The 25,874-nt window shown below is 44.2% G+C and overlaps 1 protein-coding gene across 1 annotated transcript; it reads left to right on the forward strand.

The window, feature by feature from the left end:
* The first annotated feature begins 888 nt into the window (after positions 1-888).
* LOC109735968 (uncharacterized) lies at positions 889-3,534 on the forward strand. Its single transcript, XM_073499424.1, has 2 exons — positions 889-2,951; positions 3,030-3,534. The coding sequence occupies exons 1-2, from the start codon at positions 889-891 to the stop codon at positions 3,532-3,534; spliced, it is 2,568 nt and encodes an 855-aa protein (XP_073355525.1).
* The last annotated feature ends 22,340 nt before the right edge of the window (positions 3,535-25,874 follow it).

A 25,874-nucleotide genomic window follows, 5' to 3' on the forward strand; every position in this document is an offset into this window, starting at 1 on the left:
TTCCTAACGAACCTTTTGATGCTGCAAGGACCATATTTTATTATCCCTTCTCGGACTGAATCGTGGCTGGTGCATCCAACCTCCCGCATCGAATGTTCATAGGACCACATGTGCCATCATAAACTTCTTTTTCTTTTAGTTATGTTTAATCAAGGTAGTAAAAAAAGAGAGGGAGGAAAAACACGACGGGATACAATGTTCTTATGATTGTGAGCAAGTATGATTGCTTGGCTGGATTGATGCTGCCGCCGCCATCTTTCACGATGCCTCCACCAAATCTGCCAAGCGCTGACATCTATTGGGTTTGTGAAATCCTCGCTCTGAAATATACTGTTACATCATAGTTGTCATCTTTAAAGGTAACATTGACCTTATCCATGCTACCTAATTGTCTGTTTGTTTCATGTACATGCATTGCCACCAGTAGCAATGCACGGAATTCCTAATTGATGCAAAGATACGTAATAATTTTTTATTTCATTGGGAAATGCAAAGATATTTTTTAAAGAAATTGCAAAGATAATAAATGAAAGAAGTTAGGAAACTGTGCCGTAGAGGAGATCGAGAGAGGCCGAATAAGCCCAAACTGGCTAACTCAAACTAGCCCATTATTTGCAATAAAAAAGGTCCCCCTAAAAAAGAGCAATAGAAAAGGAAACCCTGAAAAGAAAGGAAACCCTGAAAAAAAAGCAATAAAAAAGGAAACCGATATTTGCTCCTAAAAAAACGAAACTGACGTTATAGCTCCAAATCCAAATCAGATCGGAGGCCGGTGCGCCTCCATATACGAGATCAATCAACCATCAATCAAAGCAAGCAAAAAGAGTCGCCACGAACGATCTGTGAGTACGTGCTCTGTGCGCGGCCTTGATGGATCCAACGACGACGATGGCCCGGCCGAGCAAGAAGTCGCGGCAGTCCGGCTCTGGCCTGGCGGAGCTCGCCGCCCACCTCACCAAGCGCCTCGCCGACGCTAACCCCAGCTCCAACCTCGTCTTCTCTCCGCTGTCCATCTACGCCGCCGTCGCGCTCCTGGCTCCGGGCGCCCGGGGGGCCACCCTGGACGAGGTCCTCCGCCTCCTCGGCGCGCGCTCCCGCGAAGAGCTCGAGGAATCCATCTCCCGCGTGGCGAACGACGCGCTCCAGGACCTGTCCGGATCCGGCGGCCCGAGCGTCGCGTTCGCATGCGGCGTGTGGAACGACGAAAGGCGGCCGCTGAAGCCGGCTTACCGCGAGGCCGTCGTCGGCACGTACAGAGCGGAGGCGCGCAGCCTGGATTTCCGGGAGAACTCGGCGGAAGCGGCGCGTCACATCAACGCCTGGGTCGCGGAGGTCACGAGAAACCTCATCGACGACGTCGTCTCACCGAGCGACGTTGGCATGGCGACCGACGTCGTGCTCGCCAACGCCATATACTTCAAAGGCAAGTGGAACCTGCCGTTCCGCGAGACGGCCACCAGGGACAGGCCGTTCCACCGGCTCGACGGAACCGCCGTCGACGCGCCCTTCATGTACAACCCCGCCCGCCAATTTATTGCCGTGCATGACGGGTTCAAGGTGCTCAAGCTGCAGTACAAGATGCGGCAGCGAGGATATCAACCCACACAGTACTCTATGTGCATCTTCCTGCCAGACGCCTACGACGGCCTGCGGAGCCTCGTCGACGAGATAACCTCCCGTCCGGGCTTCGTGCACGATCACCTGCCGGTGATGCCCGTCAAGGTCGGCGACTTCGGGGTTCCCAAGTTCAAACTTAATTTCTCGAGCAGAATGGCCGAAATCCTCAAACAGCTGGGCCTCGTTCTGCCGTTCGGCCAGGGTTCTGATCTGTTGGACATGGTGGAGGACGACGGCGCCGGCTCCCCTTTGCTCGTTCAAGAGGTCATCCATAAGGCTGTCATCGAGGTCAACGAGGAAGGGACGGAAGCAGCCGCTCTCACCATGCCGTTCCTGCCTCCTGGATGTTCTCGTGTGATGATGTCGGAGCCCATGGTGGATTTCGTCGCCGACCATCCCTTCGCGTATTTCATAGTCGAGGAGGCCTCCGGCGCGATCCTCTTTGCAGGGCATGTCGTCGACCCAACCAATGGCAGCAGCACGGATGATATTGGGCAACCGAAAGAGGGGGATGCATTTAACGAGCAGAGGTTACCTGCTAGAGGGTATGAGTTGCCGGTGACCAAAAACCCGTCGGTGCAGTTCGATGTAGCAGGGCCAACGGGGAATCCTGGCTCCAGTGGCCTGGCAGCGCTCGCCGTCGGGCTCTCGAGGCGCCTTGCCGATGGGAGCGCGGACGACAACCTAGTCTTCTCGCCGCTGTCCATCTACACCGCTCTGGCGCTCCTGGCCGCGGGCGCCCGGGATGCCACACTGGACGAGATCCTCGGCGTGCTCGGCGCACGGTCGCGCAGCGAGCTCGAGAACTTCGTGTCACACATGGCGGCGGACGCACTCCAAGACAGGTCCGCCTCGGGCGGCCCCCGCGTCGCGTTCGCGTGCGGCGTGTGGAGCGACCTGACGCGGCGGCTGAAACCGGCCTTCCGTGAGGCCGTCGTGGGCACGTACAAGGCCGAGGCCAGCAGCGTCGACTTCCGCAGCGCGCCGGAGGCAGCACGGAGGCAGATCAACGCGTGGGCGGCTCAGGTGACGAGGAACCTCATCGACTCGGTCCTCCCGCCGGGGTCGATAAGCCCGGAGACTCGCGTCGTGCTCGGCAACGCCATGTACTTCAAGGGAAAGTGGGAGGACCAGCCGTTCGACAAGAGGCACACCGCTCACAAGCCATTCCACCGGCTCGACCGCAGCCAGGTCGACGTGCCCTTCATGCAGAGCTGGGAGTCACAGTTCGTCGCCGTGCATGACGGGTTCAAGGTACTCAAACTCCGGTACAAGATGGCGGCGCCAGATGACCAGGAACAGGCGCATCCTCCATTCGACAGCCCCGTGTCTCCGTACGCCTATCCTAGGCCATATCCCTATGCTGTCAGCCATGATCAGTGGGAAGGCAACACTCAACCATCCGATCATAGCGGGTATACGCAGTTCTCGATGTGCATCTTCCTCCCAGACGCCCACGACGGCCTGTTGGGGCTTCTGGACACGATAGTGTCCCGGCCTGGGTTCCTGCAGGACCACCTGCCGGAGGAGCAGATCACCCTCGGCGAGTTCCGGGTGCCAAAGTTCAAGCTGTCCTTCAACAGCAGCCTCGTCGCTGTTCTCAAGAAGCTGGGGCTCAAGCTGCCATTCTGCCTGGAAGGCGACCTGTCAGACATGGTAGAGGACGGCGGCTCTGGCTTGCCGGTTGTAGTGGGGGATGTCATCCACAAGGCCGTCGTCGAGGTAAACGAGGAAGGTACTGAAGCCGCCGCAGTCACTATGGTCATCTCGTCTCCTGGATGTGCACCAATGGGGTCGTGGTCGCCGCCTCCACAAGTGGATTTCATCGCTGACCATCCGTTTGCTTACTACATAGTGGAGGAGGCAACCGGCGCAGTTGTCTTTGCGGGCCATGTTCTCGACCCCTCCAAGGAGTAATAAATAGCTAGCTGTTGAGTTCAACGAACAAATTCTGTTTTCCTAATTTTAATTTCCGAACTGCTTTGTATACGAGCGCTACTTGTACTATGATGAATTTATACGGATGACTATTTTTCACCTCATAAGAATGTGCTTTGTGCTTTCTTCAAGTGTAATTGTTCGAGCGAGTTTTATTGGTTTGTTAATCTGTTTAGCAACTAGTAGGAGTGGTATTTTAGCTGAAATTTCTATAGTTTCAGTTTTCTGTAGCTTTGTCCTCTTACAGATTCATGGTCACTATCCAGAGTGCAGATGCTGGTTTTTTCTTGCGTAGCACAGACTTGTGAGACGAATCAAAACAAAGAACTGGTCGTAGAAACCTGCAAATGATCTTGGAAAATAGCACTGAAATGTGTAGTTTTTGTTTTGCCACTGTTGAGTATATTGATTAGATTGAAAACATAGGTTAGACTAGAAAATATTGTGGCTTGCCTTGTACTCCAAGTAGATCAGTCACTCCTATATATATGCCCATTAGGCTCAAGCAATACAACAACTATTCCATCAATCCCTCTCTCCCTTCTAACATGGTATCAGTTTCCAGGTTCTAAACCCTAGCCGCTTCCGCACCTGCGCACCGCCCCCGGGCCAGTCGGCCTACATGACCACCGCCAGGGGCCACGCCGCCCGTACCTAGGGTTCGTCTGCCGGTCATGTTGACCGGCTGCCCTAGAGAGTCTTTTCCCGAGGCCTTACTCCGGGTTTTTCTCTCTCCCGTCGGTCATCTTGATCGGCGTTTTCTTTTTATTTTATATTCAGTAGCTCGTGATTGTATTATCACTTGGCTGAGAGCAATTTTTCGTGTGAGATCCGGATTGTTTAGTAGAGTAATTAGTTCTGCCTTTTTTGGCCTAAATTTAGTTTTTTATTGAAAGTGTGAGATCAGTTATGCAAGTGACTTATATTCAAACATTTTCTCAGAATTGACGCCCGCTGGGGGCAGCATGTGTGTCGTTTAGAGGGTTTGATTTCACCTGCTCATTTTTGTGAAGGTTCAATAATTGAACTTTTTTTCGATAAAGGACATTTCATTGAATAGATATATCGAGGTGATACAACCGCATCGAAAGAAAGCCCGGCCTCTGCATAGCTAGATGCACACAGCCAAAAAAGTCCAGAGTACCCTAAAAGCAAAAAATAATTTGATACAATGCCAATCAAAAAAACATGTCCAGCCTAAGGAGTGGCAGATCCTATCCGTAGGTCACACCGCCATCCATGGGGGTAGAAAACCTCCCTGGCCGTATGCTCCAGCCGTGTAGACGCCATCATAAAAAGGTCTCTGTCCTCCGGCCTCTGCAGGATAGACCAAGTACGGAGCCATCGTGTACACACATGAATAACCTGCATAGGAGATGAGACGCATTTGTTATTAAAAATCACATCATTCCTGGTAAGCCACAGTGCCCAGCATAATTGAACTGTAGGGATGTTTTTGATCAGCTAGCGCTGGGAGGGGGCCGTGTTCTTCTCCCAGGAATGTTTATGTTTCTTAACACTTATTTTACGCTCCAGGCGATTACTGTTGTTTTTGTATGTGAGTGCATACAGATAAATTTTTTTCTGCAGCTACTTACGAACACGGTACCTTTTTTTCTTCTCATTTTCATCTTTTGGAGCTGAAGAAGAATGCAAGCTAATGAAATACCATAAGTCTGAAATGTTTAGTTGGATGGACATAGTTTTCTTCAGTTTTTTTCCATCTTTCTTTCTTCGGTAGGTCTACGCCATTGTATTTTTCAATCTTTCTTCAGTCTATTTTAACTTAGTCTTAAGTTTGAATCATTCTTCAGTCTATCAATCCTGAGAGTTTAGTTATCTATCAGACTTTAGACCTTTAGTTTTATTTTTCTCTATGTTCTCATTCTTTGTTTTTCTCTGTTCCTCAGTCTATCAATTTTATCAAATTCTCTTCATTTATTTAGTTCATCGGTCCTCTCAATTTTATTGTAATCCCTTTTTTTCATCATTTGTTTCTCAGTTAGTCAAGTCATTTTATCTCATCATTTTTTCGGTTTAATTTTCTCTCGGTTTCTTGATCTGTCTCTGTTCAGTTTGCTCAGTCTTATTCAGTTGCTCCCAGTCCCCTTCTTTGTCTATTTGTCTATCACTGTGTTCTTTCATTCACTCAATTTTCCCAAGGCAGGAAATGAGAAGTTTGTGTTAGCTCTGAAACTGTGGTTTTTCTTTTCAGTTTTTTCAGTCTGTCTCTTTCTCCACGGTACTAAAACTGCTCACCCCTTCGCGGCTCTGAAGCTGTAGCCTCACACGGTTCAGTCTTCTTTCTTTTACCTGTAGGACCATGTGTACAGCTAGATAGGCAATGCTCAATCAATCACTGTTTTCCACAGGACTACAGGAGCAGTCAATCACGGTTGAGTCTTCTAAGTAGCAGTCAATCACGGTTGTCCTACCTAGTTCTATATAGAGCAGTCAAACGTAATGTTTGTCCGTTTTAGCTATCCTCCAATGTCTGTCAGAAATGTTCAGCCATCGTAGTAAAAATAATAATTCATTTTTTGTTTTTTTGGTTTGTGTTCAGACAAAAAGAAAGGCAATTCTGAGCCTGTTTTTTTTTTAGAAAATGCGGGGCTGGGCCATTCTATATCTTCGTGTCCATGGCTAGGTTGGCCTGTGTTGCCCTGTGGGTGTGGTGACAGTTTTAGTCCGGTTTTCCATATATTAACAAGGCAACTCTCTTTATTTTTAATGAATTGAGATCCACGGGGCGACTTAAAAAATGAGATACTAACGCTGGCTCTGTATAGTTCCTATTTGCAGACATAGTAGGCTCAATTAATTCGGCACAGTGATCTAATATCACATAAAAAGACGGATAAGCTAATGATCCAAACTTGCTTGCTGAAAACTATCGACCAGCTAGTGTTTCCAACTCTAGTGCTACATAATAATCTCCACTATAGATAAACAAAGCATCTAGTCATTTGTTTGGTGTTCTTCCAAACAACGCCGATGATATATATCTCTATGAAATCCCAACATCAAAGTCATTCAATACTTTTACGCGCAAGATCCATGCTACATTTTCAAAAATCTAAAGAAAGAAATAATATCCGAATAGTACGTAGTACTCCCTCCATTCTTAAATATAAGTCTTTTTACAGATTCCAATGCGGACTACATACAGAGCAAAATGAATGAATCAACACTCTAAAATATGTCTATATACATCCGTATGTAAACATTTAAAAAGACTTATATTTAGGAACGGAGGAAGTAAATAATTATTCAGATTACTAATGCGCTTCATTAGATGTTTAAGTTATTTGGAATATATTTGAAATAAAAGGAATTGCAAAGCAACCATTCATTGTCGAAATTCAGTTTTTAGGCCTAGTGGCATTTCATTGACAACCAAACCTATGTACAGTTTCACAGTTGCAGGTGGACAGGGTCAGAAGCCAGTACAAACTAGGAGTCAATATAGGAACAGGCGACAACACTGATCTCGTCCTAGTTGAGAGGGCATGGAGGTTATAGAGACAACAATGGTCCTCACTCCGAAGGAAGAGATCCTGATCTGACCACATTCGGTGTCAGCGTATACGTCGATGGTTAGTCCTGCTTGGAGCGATGGAATGTGTAGTATCTACGTGAAAATAGATTGCTGGTGCAAAGTGGTTGTCGATACGATCAACTTCCCTCGGTTTCTCTTGGCACCGCACAAGGCAAAGGTCAAATTTATTTCCTCACGCCTCCTAATCCAATTCTCACCATCGTCGGTCAGTTGTCGTGTAACCTCGGGTTGTGCTAATACTAGCCGAGGAACCATCCTTGTTCTTTGAGGGATTATCTAGCAGTACAAAATCTGAAAGCTCGACGGTTAATTATATAGGTGATGCAGCTAGCTTCAACTAAGTGGAGTACATGTTCCTTTAGTTTTCTTTTTCTTGAATCTACTAGCCAGCACTGTACACTCTGTAGAGTTTTCTCGTACTAGTTTCTAGAGTTCTCTGTAACCTTATTTTGTAAGCCTCCCCTAGTGACTAGAGAGGAGAACAAAATACTAGATGAACACTACTTTCCCCTTGTAATGAAAAAGACCAGAGGGTCAGTTCGTAGCAACCCAGCCAGCTTTTCCTGAGATTTGCTCGTGTGCCTCTTTGTCTTCTGATCTACAAGCCGATTCTGCTCATCCCCCTGCATCAGGTGGTATCAGAGCCCAGGTCCGAGTCCATGACGGGTGGTGGTCGGAGAAATCGGAGCCGAGCCGGCCGGCCGGCGGCGGCTCGGGTTGATGCCGCAGATCTGGACGAGTAGTCCAGAGATGGGGCTATTCCCGGGTACCGGAACCTGCAGGACGTCGATGCCAATTTGGTGGATCAGAACCAAGAGTTGAGACAGCAAGTTCAGGCCCTAGCGCAGCAAATGGCGGCCGTGCAGGCGCAGATGGCTCAGATTGCTGTAGCTGTGCAACGGAGGGATATGCCAGAAGACCAGGGCAGTGAGGATGCTTCGTCTGGTAGCGACAGCTCTCCCGCAAGCTCCCTGAGGCGTCCCGAAGTTAACCCCTTTCATGCCAGACAGCGACACGGACGGAATCGTGCTACTGCTGAGCGCGAGCAGCGCAGGCGGCGCTGCTTTGGAATTAAGTTGCCGGAGTTCTCGGGAGGGCTCTCTCCTGAGGATTTTATTGATTGGATAGATGAAGTTGAGCGTGTCTTTGAATATGCGGAGGTGCCGGAGGAGGAGCGTGTTCCTGCAGTTGCAATGCGACTGAAAGGGCGTGCATCTGTTTGGTGGAAAAATCTAGAGCAGAGTCGTAGAGTTCGGGGCAAACGAAAGATTGATTCCTGGTTTGCCATGAAGGAGAAGATGCAGAGAGAGTTTCTTCCATTTAATTATGAAGAATCATTATTCAGGCAACTCCAAAATCTACGACAAGGCACAAAAAGTGTGGACGAGTATACAAATGAATTCTATCAACTAGTATCACGCAACAATTTGAGTGATTCCAAGAGTCAGCTGGTGGCAAGGTATGTTGGTGGTTTACGTCAATCAATCCAAGATGTGTTGTCCTTGCATATGAATTTTACAGTGTCAGAGGCATACCAACGAGCCATTGCTGTGGAAAAACAGCAACAACGACCAGTGCGCACAAACAGCGCTCAGTTCCGACCACGATCTAATAATTCTGCACCAACAAGGGCGGCGAGCAGCAGCGACCCAGGGCCAACAAGGTCTGCCCCTTTTCCTAAAGGTGTCGGGGATAAGTCCAAGTCAGCAACAACAAGAGGTACTTGTTTTAAATGTGGTTCTTCAGAACATTTACAAAGAGATTGCCCAAGGAACATCAGCAGGGAAGGTAAAGGATTAGTAGGTGACTATGATGAAGAGACAGAGCAGCAAGGTGAACCCACATATGATAATTATGATGATAATGATGAGGTTGAGCTGGATGGAGATACAGGGGACATGTTAGTAATGGAGCGAGCTTTGATGATACCTCCAAAAGACGAAGATTGGCGAAGACGGAGCTTGTTCCACACGCGCTGCACTATAGGTGGAAAAGTATGTCATGTTATTATTGATAATGGCAGCTGGGAAAATACTATACCAGAGGAGGCAGTAAATAAACTTGGGCTTAAGAAGGAAAATCATCCTTGTCCTTATAACATGCGCTGGTTCAAATCTGACAAGGTATCGAAGGTAAAATTTCGGTGTTTGGTGTCTTTCTCCGTTGGCAATAAATTCTTTGATGAGGTAGAATGTGATGTTGTTGATATGGATGTTAGCCACCTAATTCTGGGAAGACCTTGGCAGTATGACCGCCGTGCTGTACATGATGGCCGTAAGCACACATATACTGTCATAAAAGATGGCCAAAAATTTGTGTTTAACCCAGTGAAAGAGGATGAATTAGTCAAATCCCAGAGTTCTGAATCATCACGCACCACAAGTCTCATATCTTGTAAGAAATTTATGCGTGAAGCAATAGAAGGAGGCGTATATCTGCTACTGCTTTCAGAGCAGAAGAGTGAAGTTGGCATACCAAAGGAGGCACATGACTTATTGGAAGAATTTTCGGATGTCTTTCCAAAAGAGCTTCCTTCTGTATTACCTCCCATGCGAGACATTCAACATCAGATTGATTTAGTACCAGGAGCTAGTTTGCCAAATCGTCCGGCTTATCGAATGAATCCCAAAGAGTATGAGGAACTAAATCGTCAAGTGCAAGAACTATTAGATAAAGGTTTTATTCAACCTAGCCTAAGCCCATGTGCTGTCCCTGCACTCCTGACACCAAAAAAAGATGGTTCATGGCGCATGTGTGTTGATTCTCGAGCAATAAATAAGATAACAATTAAGTATCGATTTCCTATACCTCGACTCGATGATATGTTGGATAATTTAGCAGGGGCAGTGGTGTTTTCAAAGATTGATCTCAAGAGTGGGTACCACCAATTAAGGATCCGTCCAGGCGATGAGTGGAAGACGGCTTTCAAGACAAGAGATGGGCTTTATGAATGGTTAGTAATGCCTCTCGGTCTTTCTAATGCTCCAAGTACATTTATGAGGTTGATGAATCATGTATTACGACCTTTTATCGGAAAGTTTGTTGTCGTATATTTTGATGACATACTAGTATATAGCAGTAGCATGGAAGACCACATGCAACACTTGAGAGAAGTGTTATGTGCTTTACGGCGTGAGCAGTTGTATGCTAATCCAAAGAAGTGTGAATTGTTGGTCTCTTCAGTCAACTTCTTGGGGTTTATTGTGTCTGGAAGAGGCTTACAAGTTGATCCAAGCAAGGTTGAAGCAATTCTTAGTTGGCCAGCTCCACGCACATTAACTGAAGCTCGTAGCTTTCATGGGCTTGCTTCTTTTTATAGACGCTTTATTCGCAACTTCAGCACAATCATGGCACCTTTCACTGATTGCATGAAACGAGGTGGAGCTTTTGTATTAACGGAAGAAGCGAGGCAAGCTTTCGAGGAGATTAAGGCCAAAGTGGCATCCACTGATTGCCTAGCCTTGCCGGATTTTAACAAGTTGTTTGAAGTGGATTGTGATGCATCGGGAAAAGGAATTGGTGCTGTTCTTAGCCAAGAATCTCGTCCTGTGTCTTTCTTCAGTGAGAAACTGACATGTGCACAAATACACTATTCAACTTATGAAGCTGAGTTGTATGCAGTGGTTCGAGCATTGCAACACTGGAGGCATTACCTACTACATCAAGAGTTTATTTTGTATAGTGATCATGAAGCACTAAAATACATCCGAAATCAGCCTAACCTGAACCGTAAACATGCACGGTGGGCAAGCTTTTTGGAAGAGTATAATTTTGTACTCAAGCACAAATCTGGAGCACAAAACAGGGTGGCTTTTTGGAAGAGTATAATTTTGTAAACAATGCCTAAGCATGATGAGGGTTCAAGTTGTTGGTTTTGACAGTATTCCGGAGCTCTATACTACTGATCCCTTTTTCAACAAGATTTATGAGGCTGCTCAAGAAAGAAACTCTGCTGAATATACCATCCATGAAGGATTTCTTTTTCGTCGGGTTCAACTCTGCATCCCAAATTGCTCTGTACGTGATCTGATCATAAAGGAGATTCACAATGAAGGGCATCGAGGCCGAGACAAATCTGTAGAACTATTGCTGAAACAGTATTTTTGGCCCCATGCTCGACGAGATATGGAAAGGTTCGTGAAGAGATGTCATATCTGTCAAGTTTCAAAAGGTACAGCTACGAATGCAGGTTTGTATATGCCCTTACCTGTACCTGATGCACCATGGAAGATATAAGTATGGATTTTGTTCTAGGTCTCCCACGAACACAGCGTCGAGTGGACTCCATCTTTGTCGTGGTAGATAGATTCAGCAAAATGGCGCACTTCATAGCCTGCCGCAAGACATCTGATGCTAGTCAAATTTCTGTTTTGTTCTTTCGAGAAATAGTGCGGTTGCATGGTGTGCCAAGGAGTATTACCTCTGACCGAGACACCAAGTTCATGTCTCATTTTTGGCGATCGTTGTGGAGACAAATGGGAACTACTTTGAATTTCAGCACGGCTTATCATCCACAGACAGACGGTCAAACTGAAGTGGTAAATAGAAGCTTAGGGAAGATGTTACGAGCTCTTGTAGGCGACAAGCCGAAACAATGGGACACAATTCTACCACATGCTGAGTTTGCCTTCAATAGAACACCAAATCGTTCTACTGGACTATGCCCCTTTGAGATAATTTATGGTAGAGTCCCCAATGGAGTTCTAGAACTAGCACCTATACCTGCCGTTGGAAAGAAAATTTTGAAAGCAGAGAATATGGTAGAAGGGATGGGCTCAATTTATTAACTTGTTCATCAGCGAATACAAGAAAGCAATGCTAAATATAAGGCTGCAGCTGACCAACACCGTCGTCAGGTTGTGTTTGGAGAAGGAGATTTGGTATGGGCTATCCTCACCAAAGATCGTTTTCCTGCTGGAGAATACAATAAGTTAAGCCAGAGGAAAATAGGACCGTGCAAAGTGATAAAAAGGGTTAATAACAACGCGTATAAACTGGAGCTACCTAGCCATCTATGCACTTCTGATGTGTTCAATGTTAGGCATCTTGTGCCATATCATCAGGAAACATCTGAAGTTCAGGTTTAAACTCGAGGGCGAGTTCTTTTGCAGGCCTGGGGAGGATGATGCAGCTAGCTTCAACTAAGTGGAGTACCTGTTCCTTTGGTTTTCTTTTTCTTGAATCTACTAGCCAGCACTGTACACTCTGTAGAGTTTTCTCGTACTAGTTTCTAGAGTTCTCTGTAACCTTATTTTGTAAGCCTCCCCTAGTGACTAGAGGGGAGAACAGAATACTAGATGAACACTACTTTCCCCTTGTAATGAAAAAGACCAGAGGGTCAGTTCGTAGCAACCCAGACAGCTTTCCCTGAGATTTGCTCGTGTGCCTCTTTGTCTTCTGATCTACAAGCCGATTCTACTCATCCCCCTGCATCAATAGGCCACGATGACCTATACATGTTCACATGTACGGTTGCCGGGATGGAGATGCATGTGCTTCATCAATCTCCCTCTGCAATTCCAAATGCATTTGACTGGTGGTTGCTCGCCATCGTTAATGCATGGACAAATACGGTTGGTGGAAGTATGAATCAAGTTCACATGTATGTGGGAGGGTCTCATTTTCCCCTTGTCTCTTTTTAGCTTCTCTCGCTCTATACTCTTGTTTCCTACCCTGTCCATCTACATTGGCACATCCGAAGTTTGCAAATCCCATTTTTGTGCGTCCTTGATCGTCCTTTTTCTTGAGGAGATCGAGTCCTTCCTGAGTAAACCTTTTGTGTGCCTCTTCAAAAAGGGCGTGGGCGCATAACTTGTTGGCCACCCATATTGCTTATATCAAATGTTTAAGGTCGTCTTGAGCAATGTACGCAGTCTTGAATATATTTGCAAATGAGATTTTGGAGGATCGGTGGTTGGGCAATGCACCACTCAGCGACCAACATCCAGGATCGCCCCACATTTTGTGTAGCAAACACAACACGAGTGAACAAATATTAAGTAACTCACCTCCTATGAGTCTATGACTTACTCATGCCTAGGCTATGTTCAACTATGACATAGTTCCGACGAGTTCCGGTGAAATCTTCACTAGAACCGGAAGTTCTTTGGTCAGCTCTATATACCAGATTTCCCCCAGGGGCGAACCCACGTTATGGTGAGTGGGGGCCTAGGCACCCACAGAAAATATGAAATTTCGGTACGATTTGCTTGTGTTTTTGGAAAAATATTCTTAAATTCTTTGAATTTCTATAGAATATGTCCCCAGTCAATTAGTTTGCCCCCACTCCAAATACTTTCTAGGTCCGCCACTGATTTCCCCCCACTATGATGTCCCACTTATTAAAAAAAAGGAAGTTTAAAACATCTATCCTCGCGGGAGTGTTAGCACTTAGCACTGTATAAGTCCCTTTGACTATGTAAAAATTATGTGCTTTTTGAGAAAAAGAAAAATTATACTCCATTGCAGGTTGTCTTCTCATGTAGCGCTGACTTTGTTCTAGTGTATTCTACACTGACCGGAGCACCGGCAATTGCCCATATATGCATAGGGAGCATGACTGCATGTGTGTCCAAGGAGATATTTACTGAACATTTTGTCTTCAGATCGGACTTCCTTCACATTGACTTCCCTGTATTATTTTCCCTTTTGTTGTAGACTACGCTAGTTGCAGATTCATTCCTATGTCTTTTCTAGGTTGTGTGCACCCCAGCAATATAGAGGCCCATTGTGAACGTTTTTCACTTGTATTGCCCTCAAGTTATTTGAGCTGAATAATCATAACGACTCGAGATCACCCTTGTAAGCCCCTTTGCCCTTTTCATATGTGCCCGAAACTTGTTGCATGTTTTGTGTCATAAAAACTTCCTTTTCCGGAAAAATGTGGTCATGAGTATGCATTGCAGTCCTCACATTGTAGTAGTTTGGGACAATGGGGTAAACCTCCTCATCAAGCTCATAAACTCCTCGCACTTGTGCACTTAAGCTTTAGGTCGGTGTTGTTTAAGACAATGAAAAGATACAACTTTTTCATAAATGGTGCTCTCAGCAAACCTATCTCGCGTCATTCTAAAGAACTGATGTTCACCGCTGCTCCCAAGCCACAACATCCTAGAAAATTTCATACTTGGACTTTCTTGCCTTCTTTCGATGTGCCATTCTTGGCTTAAGGCCACAACTTTAATTTCGCTTACGACTATAATATAGCTATCGATCGGCTAGTGTTTCTAGCTCTAGTTCCACGTATTCATCACCACTACAGATAAACAAAAGATCTAGCCGTTAGTTTGTTGTTCTTGCAAACAACACAGATACAAAACTCCACAACCATGGACCATTGAAGACCTTTTTAAAAATTCTAGAGGAAATAGATATTCAGATTAGTATGAAGGAAATTATTATTTAGATTAGTAATCAGGCTTCATTAGATGTTTAAGTTATTAGAACATTTTCAAATAAAAGAAATTGCATCGCATCGCTCATTGCCGAAATTCAGTTTTTTAGCACAATGATGTTTCGTTGACAACCAAACCTTTGTGCATTTTCAAAGTTGCTGGTGAACAACCAGTACAAATAGGAGTTGATCTAGGAACAGACATCAACAATGATTCCGTGATCTAGGAACAAACATCACCGGCTGGAGAGAGCTTTCCTGATGGATTGGTCGGAGATATTTAGACTGACAGTATGTGTAGCACCATCTCCGTCAAAGACAATGATAGTGCAAACTTGTTGTGTGTACAAGGAGGTGCCCTCATTGGCATCACATAGCAGAAAGATTGAATGTATCTCCCCATACCTCCTAAACCGATTATGCTCATTGGCTGCTTGTTGTGTGATCTCTGGTTATTCTAACACTAGCCGAGGAACCATCCTCCTTCTTAGAGGATGTGAGTGGGGATGAGGAGTCTAAGTGCTCAACGATGTATCATATATATTCTCTGTGGCCTATACATGTATGGCTGCCAGTGTGAACATGCACATGCTTCATCAATCCCCCTTAGCAACACTCCAAGTGCATTTGGTGGGTGGTTGGTCGTCATCATTAATACATTGACATTTATGTTTGGTGGAAGTATGAATCAAAGTTCACATAATATGAGGCTCACATTTTTCCCTTGTCAATCCGTCGCTAACTGCTCTTGTCTCCTTCCTGACATTTCCTCTCCCGTGCCTCTGTGTCGGCTCATCCGACTGGGGATGGAGTGAGAGGGGCTCTGCACCTTTCTCTACTCTGTTTGTTTGTTAGTCCTTCATGAATGGTGGTGAGGATTTCCCTCAAATAACACAAAACTACAATAGCACTTCTATGCATAACTAAGTTACACGATTTCTTTTACAAAGCCCACATGAATATTAGGGTGACAGCAACGAGAACGTATTCGCAGCACATAGTAGAAGGCTTAAACGTGGTCTCATAACATCCACATACAGAGTCAGATTCTTCCAAACATGCATGGTTCTGAAATATCAAAATTGCACCCACCTTCCACTTCCTAATATAAAGCAGGATTAACAAACAAAACATCTTTCGAACACAAGGGATCATGGATCAGCCTAGTTTATCCTCCTGAAAAGTTGGCTGATGTAGTTATCATGGTTAGTGGTTCCTCTTTTACTTGAGGCCTCCTACCAGTGCCTTTATCTTGAATGGCCACACGAAGTTGTCGCCCTCCTTGAAGTGCGGGTTGATGTTCAAGATCTCGTGCACAAAATCCTCAAGGAAGATGGCGTTGTGCTTAGCATGATCATGGAAATAATATGAGGAAACATGAAGAGTTAATCCAGTCATAAAGATTAGGTCCCGTGACAGTCAATTCATAAACTTTAATTCCATGTTCTAACTTGATATCCCACATATACTGCACCCCTATGTGTTGATACATATAAATGATCAAGCAAGCGGCATACATTCCGATCTAATTCTTGTTCCATGTATAAATGTACCTCTCGGTGTTCCGGTTGGTAGAGCTACTCTTGGGATAGTTCCTATTTTGTAGACATAGTCGGCTTGATTAATTTTGCACATTGAGCTAATATCATGTAAAAGGACTAACCAGCTATTGATCCAACTTTAATTTCGCTTAACTAATAGTATAGGGTAACCGTAGGCCAACTTGTGTTTCTAACTCTTGTTCTACATATTAATCTCCACTATAGATTAAAAACATTTGGTCATTAGTTTTGTGTTCTTGCAAACAACGTGGATGGCATGAATTCCTATGAAATCCCAAAACCAAAGATCACTCAAGACTTCTGCATGCAAGATCCGCTCTAATTTTTTAAAACTTTAAAGAAGGAAATAAATATTCAGATTATAGGCAGGACAGATTATTCAGATTAGTAATCAGGCTTCATTACATGTTTAAGTTATTTCAAATGTATTCAAAATAAAAGGATATTGCATAGCAAGTTAGCACCCATTCATTGCTGAAACTCAGTTTTTTAACCCAATGATGTTGAGAACCAATCCTTTTGTACCGTTGGACAGTCCCAGTTGGATAGTTACATAAGCTGGTACGGCTAGGAACAGAGGCAAAAATGGTCTCGTCCTAATCAAGATGGCGCATGTGTTACAAACCATCCCGTCATCGTTAGCTGAAGAAGGGGATATGATCCGACCACTTTCGGTGTCGGCTAGTTGATGCCATCCAAGCAATCGTCAATGGTTAGTCCTGCATGGACCGGGGGTGGGGGCAGAGGGGCTTTGAACTCTCCTTTATTTTGTAGATCTGTTTGTGCGTCCTTCGTGGCTGGTGTTGGGATTTTGAGCTGAATTAAATGTCAGCTTCATTTCGAAAAGGTATTGGGGGCTTTGCACTCATATTTATATTGTGAATCGTTTCATGGCTGATGTTGAGATTTTGAGCTGGGATTTTTTGTGACTTCTATGCATATAGGGTGGTCCATGTTCTCCTGTCGCCAGGTTGCCATATATAGGTAGGTCCCGTTCCGATCGAATCTGTTGTGCATTCAACTTACACGTACATCGCTCTTCAGCGGCAGTGTAAGCATTACCATGATCCACTTCACTATGTAGGATTGATTACAACAGTAAGCCGCAATATAGCACTAAGATCTTGCAAAGGATGACACCAACGAGAGACATATTCGCAACACATAGCAGAAGGCACTAGATATGTCTGAAAACCTCCACATGCAGAGGCCGGGGAGTCCCCCCTTTTCGAAAAAAAAATGCAGAGTCGGATTCTTTCAAACATGCATGGTTTCGAAATATCAAAATTCCATACACCATCCACTTCCTAATGTAATGTGGACTTAACAAACAAAACATCTTCCGCACACAAGGGGTCATCGAGCAACCTAATTCATCCTCCTGACATGATGGTTGATGTAGTTCTCACGGTTGCTGGTGTGACCACTCTCAGCGTAGTGATTCCTCCTCTTCTTCAGGTCTTCCAACGGTCAGAGTAATTTGTTCGTCTCCTTGAAGTGCAGGCCGATAGTCAAGATCTAGGTCTGCCCAAGGCCTGCCGTCCACTTGCCGACTTCCTCTTGGCGCAATGGGTGGTTTGTGTTGTCCTCGAGTTTTGGTCTTGTTTTAGAGGTCGTTGATGTTGGTTGTGACGCGGCTTGGTGCTCTGTGTCCTGTCTCATTGTCATTGACATGAGGTTGGTTTAGGTGAAGCACGTATCGTAGTACATGTGGTGGTATGTGTGGTGGTCGTGTGGTGGCTAGTCCTTATGAAAGGCGTTGTACCCGCCTTCTTTGCTGCTTCTTCTCAATACAATGATACGCATGCTTGTGCGTATTCTAGAAAAAAAGATCTCGTGGACAGGATCCTCAAGACCCTGGTAAAACAAGAACAATGGTTAGAATCATCCCAGAGTTGCATCTGGAGCTAAATATTGTGAGAGCCATATGTGGTCAACCTATTGCTAACCTCCTCGATGACTTTGTTTTTTTTTTACAAATGGTGGATTTTAATTTAAAATGGAGCATCACCTCGATGACTTTGTTTTTGGTCAAAGGAATCCTTTGCTTGTTGAGCTTTCCATGACCTCTCTTTTAGCTAATTATTTTATCCAGTAACCACAGATGGAGCATCACATAGACTCTTGCAATGTCTCGTATCTTTAACTACTCCCTCGGTCTTATGGGACGGAGGGAGTAGTTGAACTTATGATGTAGAAAAAAAATCCTTGAATATAATTTTCTTCATAGCTCCCAAGCTATATATATTTGAAATAAAAAGAGTTGCATAGCAGCCATTCATTGCCGAAATTTGGATTGTGTAACAATCTGTGCTACTGGCATCACGCACGGGAGATTCAGATCATATATTTGATACAGATCTGGGTACAGTTCAGAAAAATTCAGATAAGGGGAGAAGCCAAGGTGGAAGGAAGTGGTTCAGGCTACACGTAAGTTCTCTTTCCCCCGTTACTTCACCTACTCTCCAGGTTACATAGGACTCAGGTCCTTGTCACTGGACACGGCCAGGTTGGACACACCTTGGTCAGACAGAACTTTGCTTCTGACATCACAGGCCCACTCCTCAGGCCCGTGACAAATTGTAGGCCCATTGTCATTTTGTTGACAATCATACCTATGTATAGTTGAAGGAATATAGGTGGTCAGTTGCAAAAGCCAGTACAACCAGGAGTCAATCTAGGAACCATCAGAATGATCTCATTCTAATTGAGATGGCAAGGGGGTTACAAATAAAACAGTCATCGCTTGCTAAAGAAAGATATCCTGATCCGACCAGCTTCAGTCGGTGTGAGCAAGTTGATGGTATGTGTTGATCCGACTACCTTCATCCCCGCATGCTGCAGGGTCAGAAATGTTTGGAATGACGGTATGTGTTGCAGCACCTCCGTTGAAGACATTAACCGCGAAACTCATTGTGTGTACGAGGTGGTGATATCGTTGGCACTACTCAACACAAAGGTTGCATGTATTATTTCCTGAAACCTCCTAAACCAATTCATCTGATCGGCCGGTTGTACGTGTGACCTCTGGTTGTTCTAATAATAGACGACGGACCATCCTCATTCTTACAGGAACTAACTGGGGAGGAAGAGTCCGAGTGCTTGACAATGTCTCATATATATACGCCGTGTTTTTACATGTACAGTTGCCAGTGTGGCCATGCACATTTATACGCCTTGACCTATACATGTTTTTACATGTATAATTGCCATAGTAGGCATGCACATGCATCAACCTCCTCTAGTTACTCCAAATACATTTGATGGAGCTTGTTGCCATAGTAAATGTGTGGACAGTTTTGTTTGGTGGAAGGATGAGTCAAGTTCACATTTTCCCTTCAAAAAAAAGTTCACATGGGTGCGGGGCTCTCATTTTCCCTTATCTCTTTTCTATCTCCTCTGTCACTCTATCTTCTCTTTCTCTCCTCCTCCCCTAACATCTCTCCCGACCCTCTACGTCGGCTCGTCTGATTAGGGATGCAGGGAGAGGGGCTTTGCACTCTCCTCTAGTTAGTTGGTCTCTTTTTTCGTGTGTCCTTCATGGCTGGTGATTGGATTTCGAGCCGAATAAGAGGTGATGTCATCGTTTGGAAACTATCCCTATAGTTGCCAACACCCACACCGGCGTTCTGCTTCTCCAAGTTTGACTCCCATGTTGCATGTCGAATAATTTCAGTGGTTGTTCTGCTCTGCGCAGGTCCATGCCTATCTTTAGTTTTTTCTTAACGAGAATACCATAGGGGAAATTCCTACGGTATTGTATTCCCACAAAAAAATGTGTTCTATTATAAAATTATACACAAGTGTCCTAGCATTAATTTTAGGATTTAATTCATCCTTTACACTCCCTCTAATCTATGCTCGACTATCAGTAGTATGCATCATCTTGATAGACTCCTGCTAGTGTATTCTTGTCCTTGAGAGTGTTCATTGTCTTTATCTTGAGAAATCAACCCCCCCCCCCCCTCTCTTCTTGATCTTGTGAATGTACGATGCCTCATCTGGGCCTTTGGTCCATATATTTATACAATATTCAGGTGGGGAAAACTCCCCCCCCCCCCCCCCCCCGGTGAAAATTCAAAAAAAAATCTTGAGAAATCATTTGTATAATCTTGAGAATCTCCTCCAAAATCATTGTCGGAAAAAAAATATGAGGAGAGTAGTATTTGATATCTTGGTAAAACTCCTTTAAACCCAAGAAAAAATAAGGAGCAAATGATAAATATATAATGATTATTGTCTGTCGATGACTCATATAAGAAAAACCTTTGAAGGAGGAGAAACTCACTGGTGAGTTTAGATAACAATAAATATCTCTTGTGTACTTCCTTACCACCCCCCCTCCCCCCGCGGGAAAAATAGGAAGTATGACATATGATGGTGAGAAGATATTGTCGCATTAAAGCTTTTATGTGAATCTTGAGACTAAACTCATAAAAGGAAAAGAGTATAATATGAGGTCCCATTGAAAACTCCTTTAAAATCTGTTGGGTAAAATGTAAGGACAAAACGATATGGCATATGTGAACACTTATATTTCTGTTGTCTCATTAAATCCCTTTGTTGAGCCAACTTTAGGAAAAACTCATGAAGGAAAAAAGACTACAATATATATGATCTGATGATTATTGACAGGTTAAAATTTGGGAATTTACTCTCCCCGAACTTTGCAAATTTTAGAATTGTCTACGACCAATTTCATTGGCATGATTATGAAACATAGGAGTTGGTAATAACAATATGAAAAATATGTTAGATTTTCACAATATTTTATTTGCAAATTATCTTCTAACTTTCTATAATTAATGAGAATAAGTAAATTAGACCACGTGAAACATGTGGTAAGCAATCCAAACAATTCCAAAAAAAGTAAATTAGGAGCATCATGTTTATGATTCGAGAATGAGCTGCTGATTTCATGGATTGAAGATTTGGGTATTTATATCCTCTGTAAAAAGGTGGCAATTACAATGGCGGTAAGCGGTTACTGCTAAACTACACAGCCAACCTAAGCATTGATTATTAGTTAATTAATCCTTCACATTTTCCAAGGTTGTATGGAACGTCAGCTCCCTCGTCATCTAATGGCTTAGTCCACCCTGTGAACCGGTAATGTGTTCTCAGGCGGCTCTTTTTCCACCTTGAGCGCCTAAGGCTGCGTATCGCCAACTACCTTGGTAGCTTCTATGCAAAGGGTGGTCAGTGGCTTCGTCTCTTTACAAGTATTGTCGAAGACATTGTGCACCCAACCTTGTACTAACTCGATATCACACGCATACATGCTACACCCCCTAAGTGTTGATTCGTAGAACAATCGAGCAACTAGTCCAATCGAACTCTTGTAGCCATGTATAAATGTATCGATCTAACATTATATACCACCCTGGCTTTGCATAGGTCTATTTGCAGACATGCTGACACAATAAGCTTGACTAATTCCGCACATTGATCTAGTTCTACACGGATGACAATCGCCATCTTGTGTTTCTAACTCTGTGGTTCTACATATTAGTATCCACCATAGATAAACTATTTGGTCATTGCTTGTGTGTTCTTGCAAACAACCGGATGATACAAATCCTATGAAATCCAAAAAACCGAAGATGATTGAAGACTTTTGCGTGCAAGATCTGCTCTAATGTTTTAAAATTCTAGCAGAGAAAATAAATATTCCGATTAGTAGGCAGGAAATAGGTACTCTGATTACTAATGGAGCTTCATTACATTTTTTAGTTTTTTTGGAATTTATTAGAAAACAAAAGGAATTGCATTGTCGTAATTATGTTTTTAAGCCTAACAATGTTGTGAGCCAAACCACTTGTACAATTTCAAGGTTTCAATTGGAAAGTTGCAAAAGGCAGTACAACTAGGAACAGACATAAAAAAGATCTCGTCCTAATTATATTATTTTTTATGAAAAGGGGTTTCCCCTGCCCCATTTTTATTAATACAAGCCAACCAGACCACGCCTAAACTGTTTCCAGCGCTCCGGAACAAGCCAAAGTTGCTGAACCAGATACTACAGGTTTAAAGCATAGGAATAATCTACTACAGTAGCAGCCATGGGGTTAATAAGAACAAGTCAACCAAGCTATTCTATTACACGATCATCGATCTCGTCCTAATCAAGATGGCACTGGAGTTACAAACACCGACACACTCGCTGAAGGAAGGACTATGTCGATGTTTAGTCCTGCTTAGACCAATGGAGTGTGTGGTATCTACGTCAAAAGGTGTTGCTCGTGCAAACCCGTTGCGTGTATGAGTAGGTTACCTCGTTGGCACTTGGCACCATGCAGAAAAACGGTTGAATTTATTTCCTCATGCCTCCTAATCCAATTCTGCTCAACGGCCGATGCCGTGTGACCTCTATTTGTTCTAATACTAGTTGGGACTAGACGGAATTGATTCTGGACGCCACCTGCTTAGGACGCCCCGCCGGCAGAACGATCCCATTATGGATGGAGGGGGACACACTTAACAAAGCACAAAAATGGGAACTATCCCTGCGATCACCATCGTCCCGTCGACCTTCTACTTCTCCTGGTTTAGCTCCTCCGGAAACGTGTGGTAGCACCCGGGAGTCCCGACCCTCGGTTATCCCGTGCGTTGAGCCCCGTCAAGATTCGTGCCCTGTTCTGACAAGCCACAGACGATTTGCAGTGTAAGCATGCCCGTCCAGTCCATTTGACCATTTAATAGCGGTGCTCAGCTCCGACAGCAGGCGCTCGGTTACTATTGACAAGACAAGTCCCATCTCTTTACCCCATATGCCATGTCTCTCAATGTTAAAAGCTGTCTCACGGCAGACATGCACCTCAGCGCTCTCTCTCACATAGGAGTACTTTTTACCGAAAATGCCCAACGATGGACGAGCACTCTGCGGACCATATCCTCGCCCTCCGTTATCCTTACCGATCAGATCGCGCCCGGTATTTGCGCTCGCTGTCCCCCGTAGAGCCTTTGCCACCGCTTGTATCCTGGCAGGCTGGCACCCATCGCTAGCTTTTTATCAAATGGCCGTACCGTGCGACGTGACGCGACCGTGTGACCAACGACAGTTGATGTGGTTAGCCTTTTTCACAGTCTGAAGTGACGCGGCTGTTTACCAGATTCACTCCCCCACTCACGTGACCACATTGAATAATAATCCGCCATTTAAGACCAGGTTATTAGTCAGCGTGGTGTACAGAGAGTATCATATTATATTGCCAGATAGTGGCCCGATTTGTAGGTTACTCCTGGATCTCTCTTTCTGTCTCCTAATTATCCCCCGTGCAACCTTGTTCAATATGTATTGGTCTACATACTCCTCCCAAGAATCACAAAAAGTATGTAGCTTCGTTCAACATAAGACAGCAGTAGCACTTTTACTGAAAACAGAAACATGAAATGTTACAATACCTGCATAATAGGTTCACAAAGAACGAGAAAATTATTATCAACCTATATAAGAAGGTATCAAATACCGTCTCAAAACCTCCTCATGCAAAGTCAGATTCTTGCAAACATTCAGGGGTTCCGAAATATCAAAACTGCATCCTCCATCAACTTACTAATGTAAAGTAGGCTCGACAATCATTCGAACACAAGGGGTCATCGATCAACCTAGTTCATCCTCCTGGCGAGTTGATTGATGTAGTTCTCATGGTTATCGGTGTCACCACCCTCAACGTAGTGGTTCCTCTTCTTCTTGAGGCCTTCCACCGGTGCCTTCAGTTTGAATGGCAAGTTGTTGGTCTCCTTGAAGTGTGGGTCGGCAGTAAAGATCTCGAGGACAAAGTACTCAATGCAGATGATGTTGTGCTTTCCAAGACCCTGGTAAGGCAAGAAAAATGGTCGTAATCATCCCAGAGTTGCATCTTTAGCTGAAATAAGCTAAGAGCCATATGCGGGCAACAATCAACTTCTAACCTCTCACTGACTTTGTTGTTGATCAGAGGAATCATTTGCGTGTTGAGCTTTCCATAACCTCTCATGTGTACATAACATCCTTGATGCTCTTCGGGTTTGGATACCTACAAACAAAATTATTTTATCCAGTTAAGTACAGATGGAGCGTGACACAGACTCGTGCAATATCCAATATCTTTGACTAGTTGCACTTAGGATGTATAAATCCTCGAATATAATTTGCTTCAAATCTACTCAGCTACATATCAAAAATTGAAGGAATTGCGTAGCAACCATTCATTAACAAAATTTATATTTGAAGCCCAATGTGATTTACTTGACAACCAAGTCTTTGTACAGTTTCATGGTTGCAGGCGGACATTTGAGAATAGATCTAGGAATCCACACCAAGAATGATCTCGTCCTAATTGAGATGGTGCAAGGGCTACAGACAAAACAATCATCACTTGCTGAAGAGATCCTGATCCTGCCACCTTCGGTCAGGGTAAGCAAGTTGATGCCACCCCGTCATGCTGCGATATGATCGTCAGAAATGTTTGGACTGGCAATATGTGTAGTAGCATCTCCGCCGATCGAAGACACTGATCCTGCAAACTCGTTGTGTGTATGAGCAGGTGGCCTCGTTGGCATCACGCAACACAAAGATTGAATGTATTTCCTCACACCTCCTAGTCCAATTTTTCTCATCGGCAGGTTGTTTTGTGACCTCTAGTTGTTCTAATACTAGCTGACGAACCATCCTCATCCTTAGAAGATTTGAGTGGGCATGAGGATTCCAAATGTTGATGTTTATGTAAACATTTATAGGTCACATGTATGCGGGGGCTCTCATTTTCCCTTTGTTTCTTTCTATGTCCTCCGGTGTGTCCTCTCCCATCACTCTACGTTGGCTCGTCCGATTTGGATGGGAGCGGAGGAATTTTCGCCCTCCTTTGTTTTTTTAGGAAAAGGCCATCATGACTTACTTTATGGATTGAGCAATATCTTTTCGTCGTTCACTAGGGTGCTTACAAGAAAATCAGGGGGGTCATCGACCTAATTACAGGATACATCATTCCATAACCTCTCTTCTAGATAACCTCAGTGATACTCTTCAGGTTTCATTACCTACAAAGATAATTGTTTTACCCAGTTAACTACAGATGGTGCATCAAATAGACTCTTGAAACATTTGGCCGTTAGTTTGTTTTCCTTGCAAACAACATGGATATACATCTACAAAAATAGATCATTGAAGACTTTTATGTGCGAGAGCTAATTTTTAAAAATTCTAGAGGGAATAAATATTCAGATTAGTACGTAGGAAAATATTATTCAGATTAGTAATCAGGCTTCATTAGATGTTTAAGATATTTACAACATTTTTAAAATAAAAGAAATCGCATAACAATCATTCATTGCCGAAAATCAGTTTTTTAGCGCAGTGATGTTTGCTTGACAATCTTTGTGCATTTTCAAAGGTGCGGGTGGACAACTGCAAAAGCCAGTACAAACTGGAGTTTTAGGACCACACGTCAACAGTGACCTCGTGATCTAGGAACATACATCATCCGCTGGAGAAAGCGATCTTGATGGATTGCTGAAAACTGTTCGGACTGATAGTATGTGTAGCCGCATCTCCGTCGAAGACATTGATAGTGCAAGCTTGTTGTCAGTAGGAGAAAGTGCTCTTGTTGGCATCACACGGCACGAAGATTGAATGTATTTCCCCATACCTCCTAATCCGATTATGCTCATCGGCTGGTTGTTGCGTGACCTCTGGTTGTTCCAGTACTAGCCAACAAATCATCCTCGTTTTTAGAGGGGATGAGGAGTCAAGTGCTGGACGGTGCATCATATATTTTGTTCTTTTCCAAACTGAGGCAAAGATTGCCTCGTCTATTAATTAAGC

This window comes from Aegilops tauschii, chromosome 5, assembly GCF_002575655.3.
Source record: "Aegilops tauschii subsp. strangulata cultivar AL8/78 chromosome 5, Aet v6.0, whole genome shotgun sequence".
NCBI lineage: Eukaryota > Viridiplantae > Streptophyta > Magnoliopsida > Poales > Poaceae > Aegilops > Aegilops tauschii.